The sequence below is a fragment of the Neolamprologus multifasciatus genome, chromosome 17, assembly GCF_963576455.1.
Source record: "Neolamprologus multifasciatus chromosome 17, fNeoMul1.2, whole genome shotgun sequence".
Taxonomy (NCBI): domain Eukaryota; kingdom Metazoa; phylum Chordata; class Actinopteri; order Cichliformes; family Cichlidae; genus Neolamprologus; species Neolamprologus multifasciatus.
The window spans coordinates 36,608,759-36,633,302 of NC_140455.1; the positions used below are offsets into that span (position 1 = coordinate 36,608,759).

The following is a 24,544-nucleotide window of genomic DNA, read 5'->3' on the forward strand; positions in this document are numbered from 1 at the left end:
GGGGTGTAGTTGTAACTATTTCTGGCTATTGTACTCACAAACACATGTGCAGCGAAAACCAAGAAATCATTATTGCCTTAAGAATACAACGCTGAACCACTTCCTGTTCACCGTAGGTGTACAAAGCGAAACTTGAATGCTGCAGTAGACACTGAGAGAGTGCTGCACTTAAAAGGTTGCACACTTTAGACAACTGTGCGCGTCAGAAAGAGGATGTGTCTTGTCTTCCTTAGTTTTTTCTGACTTCGTGGCACTGAGAGAGAGGCTGCTACTGTTAACTTGTCTCTTAGATATCATTTCTGACAGGATGTAAAAAAGCCGAACAGGCTTTGTTCTGACATTTCGGAAGGCAGTATTCGTCTCAGCTTTTAGACCCACGCTGCGCTTTTACGCACAAGTCTTGAGACGTCAGAGAGAGAGAGCAGAGTGCCGTGCCAGACTTCGCTGTGTAGAGGAAGTATTGCTGTAGGTTAAAGATGATCCTGCTGCTCGCTCTGCTTTCTGTTCTCTGCGGAGAACCGGGTTTGTGCCTGGAGGAGGATGGAGACTTCACGTTTAATGGAGACATCCGTCAGTTCGCCGTGACCTCAAACACACTTTACGTCGCCACAAAGGAGAGGCTGTACCAGCTGAGCCACGGCCTGAGTCTGATCAACAGTCTGACCCAGAGAGGAATCTTAAAGACCGGAAACCAGCAGGATGACGTCCAGTTTTACCGCGTTTCTGAGGCAGCTGAGTGGAACGCAACTTTCAGCATCAACGTGCTGTTGCCTTTCACAAAGAACGACTCTCTGATCAGCTGCGGTGTGACTGACGATGACTGCGGTTACTGCGAGATTCTGGACCTGAAGAACATCTCCAACCTTCTGTACAGGGAACACATCCAGGTGGGACCTCTGAAGAACAGCAGCAGGTCTGTCAGCTTTCTGGTGGATGTGAAGAAGAAAACTCAGACTGACGCTTACATTCTGACCGCGATCCAACAAAACAAAGAACAGCCCGAAAACAGCAAGTGTGGTATTAATCAGCAGGCTGTCAAGCTTCAGGATACGGATAACAAACCTGGTGAAGGTATTTTTTCTGTGACTGATGGAGCTTCAGGCACACCTGGGATCCAAAGTAAAGCTGATGTGGAGTTTGTTGACGGGTTTCAGATCAGTTCAACCATCTATCTGTTCTCCAACGCGCTCTCAGCTCGAACAAACAGAGTCCGTCTCATTTGGCTCGAAGGCGATAAAAGTAAAACTGACACACTCAAGTCTCTGCGGGGCGCGACTCTCAGTGTCTCTGACGGTGACAGCAGCAGACTCGTGGCCTCCTCGGTCATCCCGGGGGAGCAGCCGGTGCTTTGGAGCGGCGTGTTCAGTATCGATGGAGGAGACACCGACACCGAGCTGATGTTGTTTGACATCAGCCCTGATTACAGCACGAACACCGACAGAGATCCAGACTTCTACACCTCTGTGCCAACAGAAGTGACGGTGGGTCGCTGAATAACTTAAGTTTATTTTTTAATGGTTATTTTTGGTGTTGAAACTGTTTCCACCTGTCCCATTTTTTCTCTGGTTAGTAGAAAGTAGTATTAAGTGTTATGTGGCATCAAAAAGACACAACAACTGTAAGATATATGCAGGGGCGCAATCTACTGTATTAATAACTAAACAAAAAATAATTATGGTGGAACTAAAATAACAGCGACGAATCAAATAAATGACACAAAATATTCCATTAAAAGTTTAAAAAATTTAGACTTTAGAAAACAGAAAAAAAATCCAGCGCCTCATATTGTAAAAAATGAACTAAAAGTCATGACTGAATAAGGGTTGTGTTGTCTGCTGGTTCGTGTGAAGATGAATGATGTTTGATTTATTAAAAACCATAAAGTATACAGACCAGCTTAAGCCTTCTTGGTGCTGTGCATTCATAGGACCTCATATTGATTCATTATCAGAATATTCGTTTTCCAAACTGTAAGTAAAAACCATGTTGCTGCAGCTGCTGACCAGCACAACTCTCTGGATTTTAGCAGCTGTGGATGGGAGATCGTTCTGTTTAGACGAGATGTGTTGTGTGTGAAACTGCATCTAATTAGTGTTCAATTAAGTAAATGTATATAAACAGAAATGATCTATAAAAACGTTTAGTTCCATTGATTCTTCTAAAACAGTACATATGACATGTTGCCACATTATGTACTTAATTTTCAACTGGCACTACGAAGTATTTGCTAGCACTTAAATTTCTGACAAGACAAAAATACAAAGTGAATAAATAGAGGTCACTTTGATGGCACAACACCACAAGGCTTTTTTTTAGACTTTGAGTAATGAGATGCTATTTCTATATCAGGTACTTTCAGTATTTTTTCTAGTTAGTTGTAAATATCCGATCTGCTGGTTGCCTGTTTTTCAGCCAAAGATCCTGAAACCGAAGGCGGTGCTCTTCAGGCACATCTCCATGACCTCTGTGCTGGCAGTGAGGCAGAGAGGCTGGATGGTTTTCTTCATTGGGACAGGAGACGGGCAGCTCATTAAGGTGTGTATTAAGTAACAGATATCAGTTAATAGAAATACTTTCTAGAGATACCATCAAGTATCTGACAGTCACGTATCTAACACTGCCTTCTGCTTGGATTCTCCTCCATCACTCATCATCCTCCACCTGCTTTCATGTAGTTGACAAAAACAAACTATTCAGCAGAGATCCTGTATTGAGCTCACTCACATCATTAAAGAATCATATTGTGCTTGCTTGACACAATATTTACTGTTCACTATATTTACTAAAGTATTTTCTTTCAGGGTCCATTTATGCTCATGTATAAATGATAATAGTAGCTTAATGGCTTTAATGGATGGAGGGATGCAGCTCCATGTAATGCCTTCCTCTGCCATAGTCTCTTTACTGTGATCTAATAAAGCCAAAGATTAACTGAGCTCTCTTGCCACTCCCACAAAGTTAGATAGATGCTACTGATGTCAGTTAGGGGAGTGATTTTCAGCAGATGAATCTCTGACTTAGGGTAGCCACCCAAACAAGACAGACTACCAAATGTGAAACAGTGAGCTCATATTACCACAGTAATCTGAGAAGCACATGAGTGTCAGGTCAAAGATCTATATAGGAAGGGAAGAAAGCTTGAAACCACAATCAAGGAAGTCTGGAACAATGTTAGTCAGTTTACCGAGATGCAGAATGGTTCAATGAGAAGCATGTTGAATAGATGAAGTACAATATAAGTACATAAGAGCGACTCTGAAAGCTGCCAAACAAAGGCTCACAGCTCAAGCCACTAAGCTGAAGAAATAAACAATAAATGGTCTGTTCTCCCAGCTACAACGAAATAATAACAGGGGAACAGATGCACCCTGAACTGCAACTGAGTAATAAAAAACAAACAAACTGAGTAATACTGGAAGAACTGAAGTCCCTAGCAGCATTCCATGAAAGGCAAGTGAACACTTGCTCAGAAAGAAAAACAGGATGAAAGCACCTACTCCTGTTTGACAGAGCAGTGCACCAAGACTCTTAGACCAGGCAGAGTCTTTTGCATAGACCTCAACCCTCTAAGCCAGCTTATTGCAGAGAGCTGATACGGACATTAATTCAGGAGTGAAGAGATCATCAGTCAGCTCCTGTACGATGAATGATTGCAAAGAGAGTGAAGGTGATGGAGTTGCCAGAGGGCAGAGAAGCAGACATAAAGGATACAAGTACTTGGATATCCCACAGGTCAACAGGAAACATGACAGAAATGCACAAAGGTCAGCCACAGTCAAGTACCTCAAGTAGACAAGATATGTACTGAGCAGCCAACTGAGTGGTAAAAAGTGTTGGGATTAAAACTACAAATACATAGGCCCTGACAGTCATTAGACACCCAGATAGAATAATAAGCTGGCCATAGGAGGAGGAGGATGCCACTGAAATCAAAATACGAAAACTCCTCACAATGTACAGATATCTCCATGTTACTAGCAATGGGAAGCGGGAGGGTGAGGATCAGCGAGTGTCAGAGCCAGAATGGAACATGGAGCATCCTCAAATACATCAGGAAGGTGGTCCCTGCAGACTAACTGCTTCAAGACTGCCTCGGCAGTTGAAGACACATGTTAATGAGGAACAGGAGGAGGAACTATCCTGGACGACCAAACCCCTGCATAGGCTGTACCACTGACAGGTAGACAAAGTGAAATCCTGCCAGCCGGTAAAAAGGCCAGCTTAAAGGACACAGCCTCTGATCTTGTAGTTATGGTTGTTCTTGTGCTGCCATGATCATGTAGGAGTCTACTACACCTGACAGGACCCAAGTTGCAGGCTGGGCAAAGGTACCCCAGTGACTATTCAGTACAAAGTAGCAGGGTGTAAGATGAAAGCTGTGTACACTGAGAAGCACAACCAAGTGCCTGGGATAGTGTACAGGAAGATCTTTGCCCCACTTGAAGTCCCCCAAGATCCAATGGAAACCAACCAGACAATGTGGTGGTTGACAAGGAGCAAAAAAACCAAAAAAATGCAGTTGTTTTCTTTTGAACAACCGCTGGGTTTGCCACATCCTGGCAGACAGCAAGGTCAGAAAGGAGAGTGAGAAAAAAGAGAAACACCAAAGTGCTCTCAGTGGTAACAGGAGCATTAGGAGTTGTAACCCCCAAATTGGAAGAATGGCTTCAGTAGATTCCAGACACAACATCAGAGATCTCTGTTCAGAAGAGTACAGTCCTTCACAGCTAAGATACTGGGCACTGCCCCCAGATTCCCAGGCCTCTTGTAGAAGAGCCAATCTTGAGAAAGAACACAGACACACCAACCCACAGAGAGGCAGAGGGGGGTCTTATATACATTGTATATCTTTTTCCACTAAAACACCTGGAAATTACTTACTGCTTAAAATTATTTTTGCATTACTTAAAATTGCTAATCATTTAATTTGTCTCTTTTCCTCCATATTACGAAGCCCCGCAGGGGACATGGGAGAAAAAAAAATTAAGACGGACTTTTGCGAGATCTCGCAAAACTTTTGCGAGATCTCGCAAAACAAACTCGGGATCTCGCAAAACTTTTGTGAGATTTTGCAAAAGTTGAATTCCAACAATGGCGGCAGCTACTTAGTTGTAATATTACTCTTTCTGGGTCACAAAATACACTTTTAAGATATTTTGAGGCGTGAATGTAGTTGTGTAAACGTCAGATACCTGCTCGGTTTACAAGACATCACATATTTGCAAAAGTGCTCCGACATTTTTGGAGATCTGACACCCACTAGCTCGAAGCTAACGGGAGGTCAAGACCTACTACAGCCGGGAGGAACACCGCTTTCCCGGCACATCGTGCCTCGACCTCCCGGTCGGCTTCAAGCTGGCGGCCTCCGAAGAATGCGGCTAAAACTTTTGCGAGTTTGTTTTGCGAGATCTCGCAAAAGTTTTTGCGAGATCTCGCAAGAGTCCGTCTTAATTTTTTTTTCTCCCATGTCCCCTGCGGGGCTCCGTACTATATTACCTGAAGTTACACATTACTTTAAATTCCTTACACTACTGTGTAATTGTCACAATGTAACAATTTCATTTAATTCTAGAGGAATTCGACAGAGTAAAGTGTGAAGTGTTCTAAAGTGTTTTTCTAACTGGATGCTGGCAGACAGTAAATGTTTCTGATGACACGACTCCTTTTCCGGTCACTATCTTGCAGCATTCGTGTTTAGAAATATGACACCATTACATCTGAGTGGGCCTCTGAAACGTTGCCATGATCTCAGCATTCAGCACCACTACTGTTTGCTGCAGATATTTCTATTTTATTGCAAAACTGTTCTTTTCTGCTTCTTAGTCATTCTGCTATATAGAGCACGGCTTCTTCTAAGGAAGCAGCATGGATCATGAGTGCATTCATTTCTGTTCGTGGTTGAATACGAGAAGAGGAGGAGACAGATTTGCTGCACTCTGAGACATTACTTAATCGATCTGAGAGTTTAATGGAAGTGTTTGTTTCAACATTTGAAATGCTGCCATGAGGCTCCATGTTACCCTCACCATCATTTTTAACACCCAGACCTTTAGCATGGATAAAAACTGTAATACTTTATTTGGCTTAATTGCAATATAAAATGCTTCTTATGGTTGCAGTATGACATTTGTGTTCATACATGCAAAGAAAGTGAACTGATCACAAACAATAAAAGATGTCCACTTTCTCAGACCTTATGTTATCTTCTTTTGAAGGTACACGAAGTATTTTTAGGTAATTTAATAGAAAAAAGAACGTTGTGCTCATCAGTTATACAAGAAAGTGTGCCATTACGTCTTCAACCAAAGCGATACATTCTTATGAACTTAGACATCATCCATTAAAAATACAGAGAATGACGCGTTTATTTGTGGCAGCTAAACAACAACAGGTGGTTATCAGGTGAGATTATGCCAGTTAATTTAAGCTCAATAGTCCTAAAAATCCCACTTTACAGTTTTATAACATTCTCACATCATATTATAATTTATTCATTAAGTGTCTGAGATCAACAGTATTAGATCCACTTCAAAGAAAGTTTCACAAATGTAGGCTAACAGCAGCTAAAAGAGGCTAACAGCAGCTAAAAGAGGCTAACAGCAGCTAAAAGAGGCTAACAGCTGCTAAAAGAGGCTAACAGCAGCTAAAACAGGCTAACAGCAGCTAAAAGAGGCTAACAGCTGCTAACAGCAGCAAAACTAGCAGCACTCGCCTACAGAAAAGTTCAGGATATCCTCAAAAACTCGTCTCATTATCACTGCCATAACTGAGCTTTACTGACTTATGGACTCCAAACTAGGGGTGGGTTTTTATAATCGATTTATCGATTAAAAATTGATTCTGGCTTGGATAACGTAAAATCGATTCATTAAAATCCTGAATCGATTTTTTAATAAAAATTTATTTTGCCTGAAATGCCAGAATCTCTGGTGAAATCTCACAAAATTTCAACAACCACCAAACAGCTAAGACAGTAAATGAGAGCAGGAACACGGATTCTGCACAAAGACTTAAACACACAGCGCGACCCGCGGATCAGAATCAGTGAGATGTTACCTTTCTCACGGTCGGGGCTGAAAGCCGACAGCGCGCTGATTCTGATCTGTCGGCGGTCCGCACTTTGTGTTCACGCCCTTTATGCGCTGATTCTAAAGCTGTTAGTTTGATCTCTCTCCAAACAATATTGACCGAACCAGCAGCAAAAGAAGATCCAAACTAGGCTTCACATAAACAACGTCATGAATTCACTCTGACTTTTATTGTTTTGCTTCGACCACGATGCACAGCTCTCTCTCGCATGCTCGCTCTCTTGCGCGCTCTCTCTCCCTCTCTCTCTCTGTACTGTTTTCTGCATTATTCGCTTGCTTGTTACGCACACGTCTACCGTTGTTTACAGCGCTGTCGGCCGACGTTTTTTTTTTTTTCGTTTTATATACTTCCGAAAATAAAACCTAATTTCTGCCGTTCAATGCTGAACAAATTTAAACTTTTTAAAATTATGCAAAATGCAAAATGCTTAGCCATGTCTCTAATAAAACCGCTGTAACTTCAGAGGTAATGTTCATGTGTTGATTAATGGTTTTCTTTCGTTTTTGATGTACTGCAGAAAATGTTTTATAAAATCCCAGAACAGGAAAATCACCTTCATGTTTTTCTGTGTTTTATCTTCAGCTACTTTGACACAAAGGCATCTGCTGTGATGCTCACACCTTTGATAAAGTCTTGGTGTGTCAGCTTCCTTTTTATAGATACAAAAATATGTAAATGTACTGATCTGAATTATAATATTTCTGACTGTCAGAATTTCCCAGATTCAAATCAAAGTGAATCTAATCGAATTAAATCGAATCGAATCGAATTAAATCGAATCGTGGATCGAATCGATTCGGGACCCTGTGAATCGGAATTGAATCGATTCTAGAAATCAGTGACGATACCCAGCCCTACTCCAAACGGACTTTCACAAAGTTTTACAGCCTCCTCCAGAGTAATTAGATGTGGTGTATTGCTGAGGTAAACAGCAGACATATTAAAAGGACCTGAAATATAAACAAAATATGACCAGGTCAAAAACAATCCAGCCAAAAACAGGTTTAACTTTACGGTAAAACCTACAATACAGCTCTTACAGGCCTTAGAAGTGGACTCTGAACTGGTTTTAATCACTATAAACTTTTAATGAGTTGTGAGATGTTCCACTAATATTTTTCTTTTTTTAAATTTTGTTCCTGTTTTTGTAACTTTTTAAAAAAAATGTATTGGCATCCAGTTCAAAAAAAGGATATAATGGTCAGTGTTCATTTTTTTATTACATTTTCTTTGCTTCAAAAAATTGATTTATTGTCTTTGTACTATTTAAAATTAAATGTATTTTTTAAATGTCTGTGCTGATATGACCCAATCTGCACAACCCTCAAAAGTTGGCGGTATCACTCTAACATGACCGCCAACCAGCTTGTAGACCGGGTTTCTTTAACTTGGATCTGGGGGTTGTTTTGAGATCATGCTCGAGGCTGGTGCCTTGTGATCAGGTCTGCAGAGGGGACCAAACAGAAAAACTATCACATCAGTGCTGCTGACTCACGGTGGACTCCCACATGTTCCACTGGTCTCATGTCAGTGTCTGATCATTTTAATATCTTATCACCTTTTGTTTCCCTTGCACTCTCACACTCACCATGACATCTCTACAAATCTCTTTACGCCTGAGTATCCTGAATTCATGTTTTATCCTATTTTTCATATGTAAAAAGCGTATTTACAGCTATTATTAAAGCTGTTAATTTATATTTAAAAAGCTGCGTCACCTTCATTTTAAGACCCAAATATATTTTGTGACTACATTAAATTTTTCATGGGCTCAGAAATGTTTCAAATTCTAGTCTAATCAAAGTTTAGTCACGCTGACTCATACACTGAGCAACACAATGACAGTTGGAGGATGTGATGAAATTAGGCAGCAACAAAGAGTTCTCTAAAACAGTAGCCGTGTTTTCTACACATTGTTTTTTATTTCTGCGCTGGTGTGATCCCGTTATTAGTTTTAACTCAGTGTTCAAAGGAAGCAAATGAAATTTATAACAAACTTGGCAAAACCTCCTTCTTGTTGTCAGCTGTCTGTGGACAGAAACTATCGCGCTGGCTGTCCCACGGTGCTCTACAGGACCAGTGATGACCGCAAAGTGTTTCCCAAATTACATCTGGATCCAGTGGATCAGAAACATGTGTATGTGCCATTTAGTAACCAGGTACTTATATTTTTTACAGATTATCTGAACGTCACATGCACCTGTGCTGCATTTTACAGTGTTTATTGTTCTAGATAAAGCGAGTTCCTGTGTCGAAGTGCAGCACGTACACAAATCTGCAGCAGTGTTGGTCTGCACAGGATCCATACTGTGTGTGGTGTGGCTCTAAACGCAGGTGAGAGAAACAACACGTGCAGCTGACGTCTTCAAACAAATCTGAACTTGGTGATCATTTCTTTTTCTTCTCGTAGCTGCACTTTTGAAGATGACTGCACAGATTCAGACTGGCTGTCCATTCCTGATGAATCCCAACACAAAATGATTTCCCACAGAGTGGAAAAGGACACAAATGGACAGGTGCAGCTTACAAACACACTCAGGACTGTAATCATTTGTGGCTTTCAGTTATTTGTCACTTTTGTTCTTCATTTTCAGATCTCACTAAAAGTCCACACACACCTGTCTGTGGGTGAAGAAGTGTCATCGAGGTTTGCCTGTCAGTTTGCTGCGAGGTCCGGCTCGATTTGTGTTTCGAATAGCCCTCCTCCACAGTTCCCACAATGCACCTGCATCCTGTCTGATCGTACACTTCCTGCTGTTGGTCAGTGACTTTTCAGAAATAATTCCAAGAATTAAAAACACTTTAATTCTAAAAAGTTGTTTATTGATTTGCAACATTTGCCAACATAAGAAAATATATTATACTCAGAAATAATGATAGAGGTTCTCTGACTCTGTTTATTATTATTATATACTGGTTCAGCTCATTAAAACAGACATATCACTAATAACAGAGACACTGACATTCATCATAAGTTTTTTTATTATTATTTACAGGTCTTGATGTCACAGTAAAATTCAGACTTGGGACATCACCACTGTCACAACAACTGGAGTTAAACGACTGCTCTAACATCAGGGGAGCGCCAAGTTTCGAGTTGTAAGTCCATCAATATCAGAAATAATTCAACGACTCACTGTGGACAGACTACAGCACATCAGACAGATCAATCAGGTCACAGTTAGAAATCAGAGAGAATGAAACCTTCATGACCAACGCTAGAAAAATTTAATAATTGTAACTGTATCAGACGTTGTTAGCGAGTGGTCTTTATTTTGGTGTCGTATAGCCATCGTCAAGACAAAAAGGACTCTGGAGGTGTACAGAGACTTTTTACACAGGAATTTTTATCAAGTGAGCACTCGTAATGTGCTGTGGTCTGGAGTTTCCCCAGAGCAACATCATCAGTATTGTTAGATGTTGTTAGTCAGCACAGTAAACTAACACAGCTTCCTAAATTCAGCTGTAGTCGGAACAACTTGATGGACAATCAGCTGTTTTCCTGTAATTCCTGCAGAATAACGCAGACTGAATGTTTCAGCAGTCACTGAAGTGCACGCCAAGACTAAAGCACACATGAGACTAAAATATAAGAAATTAATAAAATTAATAAATGAGATATTAGATAAAAGACACATGAAAAGTACGACAGTCGACATATCCTCGATTCCTCGACTGCTTTCCTCTTGTCTCGGCGAGTCCCACCAGACGTGTGAGCGCAGACACGTCTGCAAAAAAACCCCAAAAAATTCAGCTGCAAGCAGTGTTGGTCAAGTTACTTGAAAAAAGTAATCCCGTTACTTTATTGATTACTTATTTTCAAAAGTAATTAATTACTTAGTTACTTAGTTACTTTTTAAAAACACAATTTACAACCTGAATAGGTGATAAAGTGATAGATCTTTCAGCCCAATTCTACTTTTTCTGCATAATCCATCATACAAAATGTAATCAAATGGAAAAGTGTCTTTTTGAAACTTGTTTTATTAGTTTTAATCTTTTAACTTTATGCATCAAGCAAAAATTTAATTATCTGCAACATTCTCTGACTGGAAGAAATTAGTTTAACATTTAAACCTATTTTCTGCACATTCCAGCACATAAAATAAAATATTTTTGTGTTTACACTCAGTCTTTCAAATAGATGCAAGTAAAACACAGCAGAAAATAAATAAAGTCAAAGACTAGCGGTCCTGTTGCTCTATTTTCACCTGTAAAGCAGGAGTGGGGTAGGCGGAGGTTTACCCTGGTGCAGGTGTGCAGCGGTCAGTGGAAGAATCCGCGAGTTTCTCTGTGAGTTTCCCATTACGTCGTAGCTACTCGGTGCTTGTTTGGAAGTTTAGGTTTTTTTCGCTGTAAAAAGAAGTTTTCTTCCCACGCACAACGGACACTAATGTTTTTGTCACTTTTTATGGAATCAAACTCAAAGTAAGGTCAGTACTTCCACGCTTTAAACGCTGCACGCTCATACTCTCTCTGCACTCGATATATGATCCATTGTTGATCTGCACACAGCTGTTGTCACGAACGTCGCACTCGCTTACGTCACTGTCATGAGACATTCTCGCAAAAAAATCACGGTTTTAGTAACGCAGGTAATATTTTTGGTAAATTCTATGTTTTGTAGGGTGCTGAATCCAAAAATGATCTCCGTTTCCCTCACATACAGTTTTGTTTGCAAAACAAGAGAAATTTACATTTTTTAAAATCATCATCTGAGCTCCTCACACTGCCCCCCCTCCCCCCCCTCCTACTGACCCCCCTTAATTCCTCGCATTTTCTATGTGTATTTCTCTTGAGTTAGAAATATCAAGTTAATGTAAGAAATCATTATTGGAAATTGTTTTTTACTGAAGTATAGGATACCAGATTTTGACCACTTAATTGTACACTTAATTACATTAAAACATGAGCTTTGCAAGAAAACCTGACGAGATGGAATTTTAAAAATATTTTTCCTGTTTTCAGCGAGTAAAAAGCAATAAGACACAGTCAAACAATCCTATGCAGTGTTTTGGTTGCCGACCTGCAATTCTCACCTGATGTCAGTAACAGAGATGGGCCGACTGACAGACTGTAATCCGATTACTTTTTTCAAGTAACGAGTAAAGTAAGGGATTACTGTTGCAAAAACGGTAATTAGATTACTGTTACTTTCCCGTAGGAACGCTGCGTTACTGCGTTACTAATGCGTGATTTTTTTTGGGAGAGTGTCTCATGACAGTGACGTAAGCGAGTGCGACGTTCGTGACAACAGCTGTGTGCAGATCAACAATGGATCATATATCGAGTGCGGAGAGAGTATGAGCGTGCAGCGTTTAAAGCGTGGAAGTACTGACCTTACTTTGAGTTTGATTCCATAAAAAGAGACAAAAACATTAGTGTCCGTTGTGTGTGGGAAGAAAACTTCTTGTTACAGCGAAAAAAAACCCTAAACTTCCGAGCAAGCACCGAGTAGCTACGACGTAATGGGAAACTCAGAGAGAAACTCGTGGATTCTTCCACTGACCGCTGCACACCTGCACCAGGGTAAACCTCCGCCTACCCCACTCCTGCTTTACAGGTGAAAATAGAGCAACAGGACCGCTAGTCTTTGACTTTATTTATTTTCTGCTGTGTTTTACTTGCATCTATTTGAAAGACTGAGTGTAAACACAAAAAAATATTTTATTTTATGTGCTGGAATGTGCAGAAAATAGGTTTAAATATTAAACAAATTTCTTCCAGTCAGTGAATGTTGCATATAATTAAATTTTTGCTTGATGCATAAAGTTAAAAGATTAAAACTAATAAAACAAGTTTCAAAAAGAGACTTTTCCCTTTGATTACATTTTGTATGATGGATTATGCAGAAAAAGTAGAATTGGGCTGAAAGATCTATCACTTTATCACCTATTCAGGTTGTAAATCGTGTTTTTAAAAAGTAACTAAGTAATTAATTACTTTTGAAAATAAGTAATCAGTAAAGTAACGGGATTACTTTTTTGGGGAAGTAATCAGTAATTAGTTACTCATTACCTTTTTCAAGTAACTTGACCAACACTGGTCAGTAAAACATTTGTTATAACAAAACCACAGCTGTCGTTTATGATACCAGATCAGTGTCCACATGTTTTATACTCAGGCACAATGTGACTTGTTACTGTATCTGGTCCTTTTTTAGTCCCACAGAAAGTCTGATCACCTTAAATGACTGAAACATCTCACAGTCAGAGTAAAAAGAAAGCTGTTTCCTGTCTCTTCTTCATGCTCATCTTTTTTGTGATTACACCTTTTATTTTGTTCATCTCATCTCCGATATGTTTCCTGTCCAGGTGTCCGCAGTGTATCGAAGCTGGTTGTGGATGGAACAAAAACAGCTGTTCCTGGGCTAACCAAGGAAAGACTGATGTACTAATGACTGGTTTTCTGGATTTTCATACTTCATATCAGTCTGTGCTACATTATTTTAAAGTCATCACTTTTAACATTGAGCAAGAAACATGGGATTGATGGTAGAAAATGAAACAATTAAACATACACCAGAGATGCTAAAGAACGATTTTTTACTTGAAAAATGTTATTCACCAAGTGCTTATTGCTTCATCAGTACAATGATTTACATACTTTTATTAGCAGTTTTCTGTTTATTCCTCTTTTTGAACTAAACTAACGTTAGCTGCAACAGGTCCTAGGTCAGTCCTGATAGATTACAGTGCTGTGCAGATGCTAAGTGCTGTATCCCTCCTGCAGGACACAGCTTGCAAAGATTTGGAGTCTGGGAAGAAATCTGTGAGTCTGACTCTCATTATCCCCATGCAGTAGAGGTCATAATGTCAGCAGAAGGAAACTAAACGATCTGATTATTTTTGTGTGTTACTGCCAGGGGCCGGAGATCTCCTCCATCACTCCCAGTGTGGTGTCTTTCTATGGGAGTAACCATGCGGTGTTATCAGGTCAAAACCTTGGTTATGTGACACGAGTGAGGATCCAGACGCACGCTGAATGTACTCCAAAAGAGTGAGTCACTGTACAGATAATTATGATGATGCTGAGAAATAACTGAACAAAGAGCAGATTTTAATCCAGGGGAACTCCACCCATATTACAATCCAGAGGTGTGGACTCGAGTTGTTAATTTTATGGCTTGAAAAAATGTTCTAAGACTTGTGACTTGACTTGGACTTGAACCTGTTTGCTTGAAAAGATTTGCTATATTACTCCAAATCTAAAATTTAACAGGTATATTATATAAAAAGTGTGCAGCATTTATTCATTCATTCACCACACTACGTACTGTGTGCATGAGCTGTTGCACAGCCAATCAAATTAACCAGATTTTTAAAAAAACAAAACAAAAAAACACTTAAGCCAAAAATGCTGCCAAGAGGAATTTCTTTCAGGTACATAAACTACGAAGTAGTCAAGAAAAAATGAAATGCAATATGCAAAAAACATGCAAGAAGAGAATCACAGACTTTGTCCGACATTTGAAGTTGCATAAAGAACAGTAGGTGGTGTTTCTCTTTTGCTATGATAAGATAGCTGACTTCATCTTACTAGCAAATGTTATCCAGGCTACATTGATGATATTGTTTGGCTTTCACGTCTATGATATTTTTGTTATGCTATTTTAAATCCAATTCTACAAGCGCATCTAACATGCAGCTTGTTATCGCAGAATTGTGGATGGTGAGCGGGGTCCCGTACCTGAACTCAGGGAGCACACACTCTGTCACTCAGACATAGACACATACAGACACATATGTGCACAAACAGACTAGGCAGGAGAGAGAGGACATGCCGATCACAGCGCACTACATTTACTGCAATGGTTCTTTGTTTTTTACTGTGGAAATCTCAGCAGTTTTTGTCTGAATAGGAAGTTCTGCTTTTGCAGTTTTCATTCAGAGGAAGAGTATTCTTGCAGCTAAGTTTAATTGAGCTGCATTTTATAGAGGTGCAATTTCAGAATAACTTTGTGTATATTTTGTAAGTTCACGTGTTTCATCATGTGTTGAGATAAGTGGTCTCTTTTTTAGCATATAATTGCATTTTTTTTCTTTTTCTTTTAAAGACTTGAAAGGACTTGAAATTCAAAGTTTCAGACTTGATACTTGACTCATGACTCGAGTATAAAGACTTCAGACTTACTTGAGACTTGCAAAACAATGACTTGGTCCCACCTCTGTAACAAACCCCCATATTGTACAATTTGGGAATATGTGAGTTCTCACCCAGCACTTATCGATGGCAAAAAGTTAAAAATGAGTTTAAAAAACACTGATAAAGATTTCATTGACAACAAACATTCATTTTTACTGGACATGCTGATTTTTATTTATGTTTTTTTGGCTTTGGAGCTTTTAGACTCAGGCTTGCAGAAATTAGGACAAATGATGCACAGTTTGAAACTCAGATTGTTTATTTTCTGAGTGTAAAACAGAAGGAGGAGAAATGTACTGTTGTCTGCACCAGTGTTGGTCAAGTTACTTGAAAAAAGTAATCAGTAACTAATTACTGATTACTTCCCCAAAAAAGAAATCCCGTTACTTTACTGATTACTTATTTTCAAAAGTAATTAATTACTTAGTTACCTTTTAAAAACACGATTTACAACCTGAATAGGTGATAAAGTGATAGATCTTTCAGCCCAATTCTACTTTTTCTGCATAATCATCATACAAAATGTAATCAAATGGAAAAGTCTCTTTTTAAAACTTGTTTTATTAGTTTTAATCTTTTAACTTTATGCATCAAGCAAAAATTTAATTATCTGCAACATTCTCTGACTGGAAGAAATTAGTTTAACATTTAAACCTATTTTCTGCACATTCCAGCACATAAAATAAAATATGTTTTGTGTTTACACTCAGTCTTTCAAATAGATGCAAGTAAAACACAGCAGAAAATAAATAAAGTCAAAGACTAGCGGTCCTGTTGCTCTATTTTCACCTGTAAAGCAGGAGTGGGGTAGGCGGAGGGTTACCCTGGTGCAGGTGTGCAGCGGTCAGTGGAAGAATCCGCGAGTTTCTCTGTGAGTTTCCCATTACGTCGTAGCTACTCGGTGCTTGTTTGGAAGTTTAGGGGTTTTTTGCTGTAAAAAGAAGTTTTCTTCCCACGCACAACGGACACTAATGTTTTTGTCACTTTTTATGGAATCAAACTCAAAGTAAGGTCAGTACTTCCACGCTTTAAACGCTGCACGCTCATACTCTCTCTGCACTCGATATATGATCCATTGTTGATCTGCACACAGCTGTTGTCACGAACGTCGCACTCGCTTACGTCACTGTCATGAGACATTCTCGCAAATAAATCACGGTTTTAGTAACGCAGTAACGCAGCGTTCCTACGGGAAAGTAACGGTAATCTAATTACCGTTTTTGCAATAGTAATCCCTTACTTTACTCGTTACTTGAAAAAAGTAATCGGATTACAGTAACGCGTTACTGCCCATCTCTGGTCTGCACAGTAAGAAAAAACACAGCAGTTTACAGCATGCAGTGAAATTCACAATGAAGTCTCCCACACAAAACAATAAAATAACTTAAGCATTAAAAATTAAGGTGCAAACAACGAAATTAGCAAAACCCCAAAAAACCTTGAAACATTGTTATACAATGTTTCAAGGTTTTCTGCATGTCGTGATGATGTCACTGAGTCTGTCTGTCTTTGCTCAGGTCTCCTATTTGGGACAACGCTGGCGTCAGTCTGGCGTTCAACATTCCCAGCACAGATATCAAAGGTGTGGTCCGTGTGTGTGTTATCCTAGAAGATGGTACTTGCCATGGTGACGCCAACATCACTTACCGCTCATTGCCATCCTGCGGCAACATTACTCCAAGCAGCAGCTGGATGAGGTAAAATTAGTTTTGCACAATTCGTTAGTGAGAACTGCTGATCGTAGATCCACAACTTCCAGAAGCCGAGGTTACAGAAAGAGTTTGAACTCAAACTTTGCTTAATGTCAGTTTCTTTGCAATTATGATTAAAGAAACTTGTGCTGATAGTTGTTTTTGAGGAGGCCACCTTTAGCTAAATTCTAAAACTACTAGTGTTTAGTACCAAACTATCATATAGAACCAAATTAACAACTCCAGGGAAAACGTCCCCAGGGAATCCCCAGACGCCTAAGGCCGTCCCTACCCTCATAGAATAGAATATCAATATCATATCAACCACAATAGCGAAGGCAGGACCAAACCATGACTCCCCAGCCATATGTGCGCTCCATATGTCTCATTTAATGTGACATATGGAGCGCACTGTCTCTAAGAAATTATCTTCTGAAGAAGTGCAATAACAAACCTGATTAATCAAAATCAAACTCATCTGCAGATCATTTTATTGGAGATTATATATCGTAATGACAACCTTCTGGTTCCCCCAGTTCTGCAAGCTGTTCATTCTCGTTTACATGCACCACCCTCCCTCCGTCCTTGTTCTCCATTCTTTAACTTCTTCACTTCTATTTAGTACACGGGGATCTGCCTGGCCTGGGAGCCGTCGCCGGTCCCCTTCGAGGCCTTCCCCAAACCACAGCTCAAGTCATGTCAAAGCATTCACTTTTACCTACTACAACGCTGTCAAACCTAAAATGAGGACGTGGGTCCAGCTAGTGAAGTGGGGAGTCTTCCTGAGGCAGATAGTCAAGGTGGTGTTAATCATCCGAATCGAAAACTACATTAGTTTTATTTATTTATTACAAATATAACAGGTTAGCAGGAAAGAAAATAGACAGATGGTTATTTTTCTGGTCCATCAAACAATAAGCTTCTCGTTATTCTTCAGTGAGATCCGCTGGATCCAAGGATGACTCACTTCTCTGTGATCAAGAGTCTTTCATATTCTCTGCTCTGCATAAATGCTGCTCTGTGTTTGGCAGTGGGAAGAGGAGGCTCACACTCACGGGGTCACACCTGGAGGTTGCTGAAGGAGTCGTACACAGCCACACCAAGCAGGACGTCAAGCTTCCCAGAAACAGCAGCTATCAGGTATCAGAAATGGGACTGTTTATTATAAATTGAATACGTCAGTCTAACATTCTGCTCTGCTCAGTTTTAACACAACTTAAAAGTAAATATTTCTAGTTTCTTAGTCAAGAATTCCTGAAGGCTCCGTGCTTCCAGGAAGTATTCAGAGCGCTAAAGTTGTTCCAGCCTCATTCCAAAATGGATTCAATTCATTTTCCATTTAAAAGTCTAGAAACATTACCCGAAAAAAGACTAAATGAAATAAATTTGCTTGGAATTCCTGCAAATTTATCAAAAACAAAAAGATAACATGTAAGTATTCACAGCCTTTGCTCAGCACTTTGTTGAAGCACCTCTGGCAGCAATTACAGACCTAACTGTTTTAGATTATGATACTATGAGCTTGGCACAACTGTTTTTGGGGAATCTCTCCAGCTCATCAGGTTGGATGATGAGGATCGGTGCACAGCCATTTTCAGAGAGGTTCAGTTGGGTCTGGGCTAAATTGGGTCACCCAAGAACATTCACAGACTGTCCTGAAGCCACTCCTTTGTTATCCTGACTGTGTGCTTAGCATTGTTTTCCTGCCAAAAGATGAGCATTCCCCTCAGTCTGATGTCCAGAGTGCTCTGGTGCAGGTTATCATCAAGGATGTTACTGTATATCATCTCATCTCAACCCTAACCATTACTCTGCCACCACCATGCTTCACTGTAGGGTTAGTATCGGCCAGGTGATGAGCAGTGCTGGTTTCCTCCCAATGCTTTGCATTTAAGCCAAAGAGTTCCATCTTTGTTTCATCAGACCAAAGAGTTTTGTTCTCGTGGTCTGAGAGTTCTTCAGGTGCTGCAGAAATGATTGTCCTTCTGGAAGGTTCTCCTCCCTGACTGTGGCCCTTATAACCCGACTCAGATTGGCCAGGCCGCCAGAACTATGAAGTCCCCGTGGTTCCATACAAGTGGCCAGCATTTCTGCTCATTGGGATCTTTTCTGTACCCTTCCCCACATCTGCACCTCTGTCTCAGAGGTCTACATGCGCTCTGACATGCGCTGTCCACTATGGGACCTTATATAGACAGATGTGCGCCTTTCCAAATCGCATCGAACCAAGTGAATTTACCACAGGTGGACTTCAGTCGAGATATAAAAACATCTGACAGATGATCTGATTTTGACTGAATCAAAATCAGATGACTGATTTTTAGGCTACGTCCACACGTACCCGAGTATTTTTGCAAACGCAGAATTTTCTATGCATTTGCACCTTTCGTCCACACGTAAACGGCGTTTTTGGTCACTGAAAACGGAGATTTTTAAAAACTCAGTTTTTGCATTTACGTGTGGACGAGAAAAATGGAGAAAACGCAGCGTCAAAGGTGTGCGCCTTTTTTGACGTCACACTGTGCGCCACGTTATTGTTTCGGTGAAATGAATTTCTACAATACTGTTACTGTTAATTGTTCTCTCTGCAGTGTTTAAATGTTTACATATACACACACAGTTATTGTCCCTCCACACATATGACTCGGTTCTGCTTCTATGCCCCAGCTTTGTTTACTTTTTCCCACCGAGGCTTCTAGACTTCTGATTGGCCAACATTTCTGCACGGTTAGGAATATATCGCCACCTGCTGCTTTGGCATGTTCCTAGCAGCGTTTTCCTTCATTTCTGCCTTTACGTGTGGACGGGATTATTTTTTAAAACGAAAACGGAAAATCTGTGTTTTCAAAAATACCCGTGTACGTGTGGACGTAGCCTTAATGTCATGGAAAAGGCTGGAAATACTTATGTATATGTTATATTCTTAATTTAAAAAACTATATTTGCAATAAGTTCAAACAACTATCATTTACTTTGTCACTGTGGTACACTGTGTGTAGAGTCTTGAAAGTGAATTTAATCCATTTTGGAATAATAAGCTGCTGGAATGTTTGGAATAAACATGACAAAATGTGGAACAAGTGAAGTGCTGTGAATACTTTCTGGATGCACTTTATGCTCAACAAAATAAGGTGACTGAAGCATTCCAGCTCTTTTGGAAATGTGTTTGTGCTTGGTTTACCTTGACATCATCATCTGCTTGCTGTTCTGTCCACACACTAAATACATTCTGCGTTTTACAGTCAAAGTCCTTGCAGAGTCTCACCTATGACACACCTGCAGCTGAAAAAACTTTGAGCAGCAGTGTGTTTTTGAAAGTAGCCAATCAAACCTTGGCCTGCTCCACAAACATCACCTACTATCCGGACCCTGAGTTTACCAGCTTCACGGGTATAAGAACGGGGGAAGATGTGCGCGTCACCATACAGGTAATGTTGCTTCTGTTGAAACAATCTACTAACATATGACATCAGCTCACTGAAGGTCAGACTTCTGTTGTTGTTTCAGAAAAAGTCGGACAACCTGGAGATGTCCAAAGAAGAGTTATCAGTGTGGGGCGTTCAAGACAAACAGGAACAGCCCTGCATCCTGGAGGCCAAAGAAACCAGTAAAGAGATGGATTCATTTATCTGTCGGATTAAAAGGCCACACAACACAGAATTTTACGACTTAAAGGTAAATCTTTCTTTTAAGTGTGATTAATGTGACATCATAACATCTCTATTAAAGGGGCAGGGGCAGGGATAGCTCAGTAGGTAGAGTGGTGGCCAAATGATTGGAAGGTCGGGGGTTCGATTCCCCTGAACAGCTACCCTGAGGTACCCCTGAGCAAGGTACCGTCCCTGCACACTGCTCCCCGGGTGCCCAATGGCTGCCCACTGCTTCACTGAGTGAATGGGTTAAATGCAGAGAGGAATTTCCCCACAGGGATCAATAAAGTACACTTTCTTTCTTCTTTTCTATTACCTTACAAAGTCCTCAGAAGTGCAGTACTGTGCTAACAATTTACACCATAAATACATTTCTGGTGTGTTTTCAAATTACTGTTTTTTTTATTGAGCTTTAAAATACAATTAGCAGAAGAAAAGATCAAATCAGCGCTATTTGCCTTTAAAAATGTCAAGAAATGGTCGTGTGTGACAGGCAGGAAAGGACCCAAATGCAGACTTGTAGGCAAAACTCAGAAAACAGCTTTATCTGCTGAATAAATAAACAATGCAAAACTAAACTGGGAAACCTGATGAACCGAACACACAGAGAATCACACAGTCATGAGGGTTCGACGTGACAAAAGGCAAACACGGGATTTAAATACACATGAGAAACAGGAGGGAAACACAGCTGGGACTAATCAGACATAATGAGACAAAGGGAAGTAAAACTAGATACACTGACATAGAACAAGGACTATCAAAGTAAAACAGGAAGCATGAGACATAAGCAGACTTGACACAGAGACGTGAAACATGGCAGGCTTAGACCCAAGCACATAGCACACGGAGACCACATGAGACAGAAAAACTAAACCTTCACTAGAGACAAGACACCAGGAACACAAGGAGGGCTCAGAAACAGAACATGGAGCACAGAGACAACAGTAACTAACAGTGACAGGGAGACGTGACTGACTGGGAAGACAACTCACTTTAAAAAATACTGACACGGTTCAAATGATGCATGTGCGTGAGGAAAACAAAAGAAGAAACCAAAGAAAGCTGACGAAATGCTAACCAAGCTGAAAAAGGGATGGAGAGAGACAACAAGACAGACGGACACAAGCATGACGACAGCACAGTGACCATGCAGAGTCTCCCACAAAAACTACAAATATTCAAAGCTGAAGTCAAAAGCGAAGTGAAAAAAGAACTAAGTTGCATCAGTTATGCTATGAAAAGGACATGTGGAGAAATTCAGGAAATGACTCAAGAACAAATAGCAAAACTTTGGTGACAGAATTAGGAAAGTGGCACAAAGAAGCTAACGAGGCCCTTACACAGCAGATGCAAGAAAAAATAACCAACCTTGAGCAAGATTGTGAAGAAGCAACATCCACATGTTTGGCATACCAGAAGAAACAGCCTATACCAAAATAAGCATCCATCTGAAAGACGGGGTGAAACTGCAAGTGACCTATGGAAGACAGGGATCGCACTAAAAGCTTCAGGAGAGCAAGAGGCTAGGATGCTGGGAGAAACTGGAGCACCACCAGGAAGGCAGCAGGTGAGGGCTGGCAACCTGAACGGTACAACAAGTGAGGGAAAAGCTAATGAGAATCAATCCTTTTATTTCAGGTTTCGCTATGCGGCAGGATGGGTGGGACGAAAATGCAGGACTCAAAACTCACAAACACAAATTTTAAAATAGCTTTATTGCTTAAGAACTCAAAATGCGCTATTCAAAATAGCTCAGGTAAGACTGAAAACCAGTAACTCACAGACTGGCCTCCAACAAGGACCCATGGATCACACAGCTTGTGGGGAGAACAAAACAAAGACCATGTGAAGACTGAAGTACTGAGACATAGTAAGCAAAACTGAATATAATGTACATGGGACTATCAAAATAAAACAGGAAGCAAACAGTGAGAACGTGAAGACAAGACACAGAGATGAAACTGGGACATGAAAGGAACGAACATAGTAAAACAAAAAACCATGAAACAGACATAGAGATAACAATAGTTCTCTACAGTCGTTTTCAAATTGATATATTTCTTTCAAAATAGTAGTAATAGAGGAAATACTGTGACCAGTGCTCTGGTGAGACTTCCCTCTGTGAAATGCGTTTTTGTGTTTTCTAGATAAAGTATGGTGACAAGACAGTGAGCCTCAGTAATCCTCCACCACACAATGTCCTTCCAATACTACTTTCCCTGCTGATTCCCGGTATTCTTGCTGGTAAGTTGGCTTTTTCTTCAAACCTGGAACCAATTTCTTAAAAACTCCTGAAAACCTTTTCTACTGCAAATTGAAGATGTTCTTGTTTTTCCGCTCAGGTCAAATCTGTTACTGTTTGTCTTTCAGTGTTGTTGGCCATCTATCTGTGGCGGAAGAGTCGCTCGGACAGGAACGGGTTTTGACCACCGATGCCCGTCTCTGTATTCAAGTGATATTATATTTGAAGTCTTGATGTCTGTTTTCCCCTCTCTTGGGATTAATTTCTGTGTTGTTTAATTCAGGTGTATTTATTTTTTTATTTTCAATTTTTTTTTAAAGTTTCTCAATTTTGGTTGATTGGCAACCTCATAATTCGACCTTAACTCAAGGCAGTTTATGATACTGTAGGTTAACGTTTCTTGTGCGTTCCAGTTGTTGTATATATTTATTAATTTTGTTTTATACTTTACATCATGCTTGAAAGGGGTTATTGATCTAAATCTCCTCCGGAGTGCAAATAAAAGCTTTCCTACAGTGTTGAATTATTTTGTTAAATCAGCTTCTACTATTTCTGCTTTCCTGATACAGTCTTTGGCTGTAACATATATGAAGTAATTGTATTTTTACTGTAATTGTATATTTAATAAATATTGATATATGTGCAACACATTTGTTTTCCATGAATGAAATTACCTGAGAGACAAAGACAATCAAAAGCCATAATACTGGTAGACCTTCTAAAACATTTAGAATTACTTTGCATCCATGTGTTTGGTCACTTCTTGTGTGTCAAAAACAATTTCCAAGAGCTGACCATAGATATGTCCTTTGCTGCACTCTAGTAATAACCCATGTTTGGAGGTATCCAGTATAGTATAGCATGTAATAGCCCTATAAATCCATCAATAAAACTACTTAAAGACACTCTGTGTGTGTGGACTGCTGAGAAAATAACCGCAGAGATTCATGAGTCTTTGACTCCGTCCTGTGGTCAGAGACAAAGACCCATGACCTGGTGTGCTTTTCTTTCTTTTTTTTAAATTGTAGAGCATACAACAGGAAAAGGTGTGTATTGACAGAAGCAAGAGAAAAGGCAATTGGAAAAGACGACCCCCCCCCCAAACAAACAAACAAACAAAACAAACAAAAACAAAAAAACAACCACACCCTTCAAAACATGCAAATGGGAAGGGTGTAGGGTAACATTGGTTCTATCAGTCCAAAATGCATGTACACACATACCTACATGCAAGTATGTTATGATAGTACTGAGAGAATAAGTCATTAACAATGACACCAAAAACATCGGTATCATAATGATAACCATCCCCACCAGTAATAAGTCATGAGTAATAATACTGACCTGCTGCTGTTTGTGGATGTCATCAGTCTCCAGAGATGGGCAGTGACGCGTTACTTGTAACGTTGCTGTAATCCAATTACTTTTGTAGGAGCCATTCTTGGGTTAATACCTTATGTGGTCGCTAGAGGTCACCTTTTTCTGTTTTGATTATGTAAAGGTATTTAAGGTAGACGCACGTAAACGGCGTCAGGTGTGTCATTAATTGTAAGATGGCAAACAGTTTGTGACCGTTGCGCTGTTATGGGAAGTTGATATGGAATAAAGACCAAAAAGGACAAGATACATACTGCTGGATTTATTGGACTGTTTACTTAATGCGTGCATACCAGTGACATCGCGTCACCCCCCGTTAACGACCACCTCAGTGGCTTCAAGCGTAG

The 24,544-nt window shown here is 40.1% G+C and overlaps 1 protein-coding gene across 1 annotated transcript; it reads left to right on the forward strand.

Moving 5' to 3' along the window:
• The first annotated feature begins 136 nt into the window (after positions 1–136).
• On the forward strand, positions 137–23,303 carry LOC146499806 (plexin-C1-like). Its single transcript, XM_085138547.1, has 16 exons — positions 137–1,481; positions 2,413–2,535; positions 9,114–9,248; positions 9,323–9,423; positions 9,500–9,605; positions 9,684–9,849; positions 10,086–10,188; positions 13,404–13,479; positions 13,822–13,860; positions 13,955–14,088; positions 16,752–16,931; positions 17,957–18,065; positions 20,168–20,353; positions 20,433–20,600; positions 22,726–22,822; positions 22,949–23,303. The coding sequence occupies exons 1-16, from the start codon at positions 477–479 to the stop codon at positions 23,002–23,004; spliced, it is 2,784 nt and encodes a 927-aa protein (XP_084994673.1). The 5' UTR covers positions 137–476; the 3' UTR covers positions 23,005–23,303.
• The last annotated feature ends 1,241 nt before the right edge of the window (positions 23,304–24,544 follow it).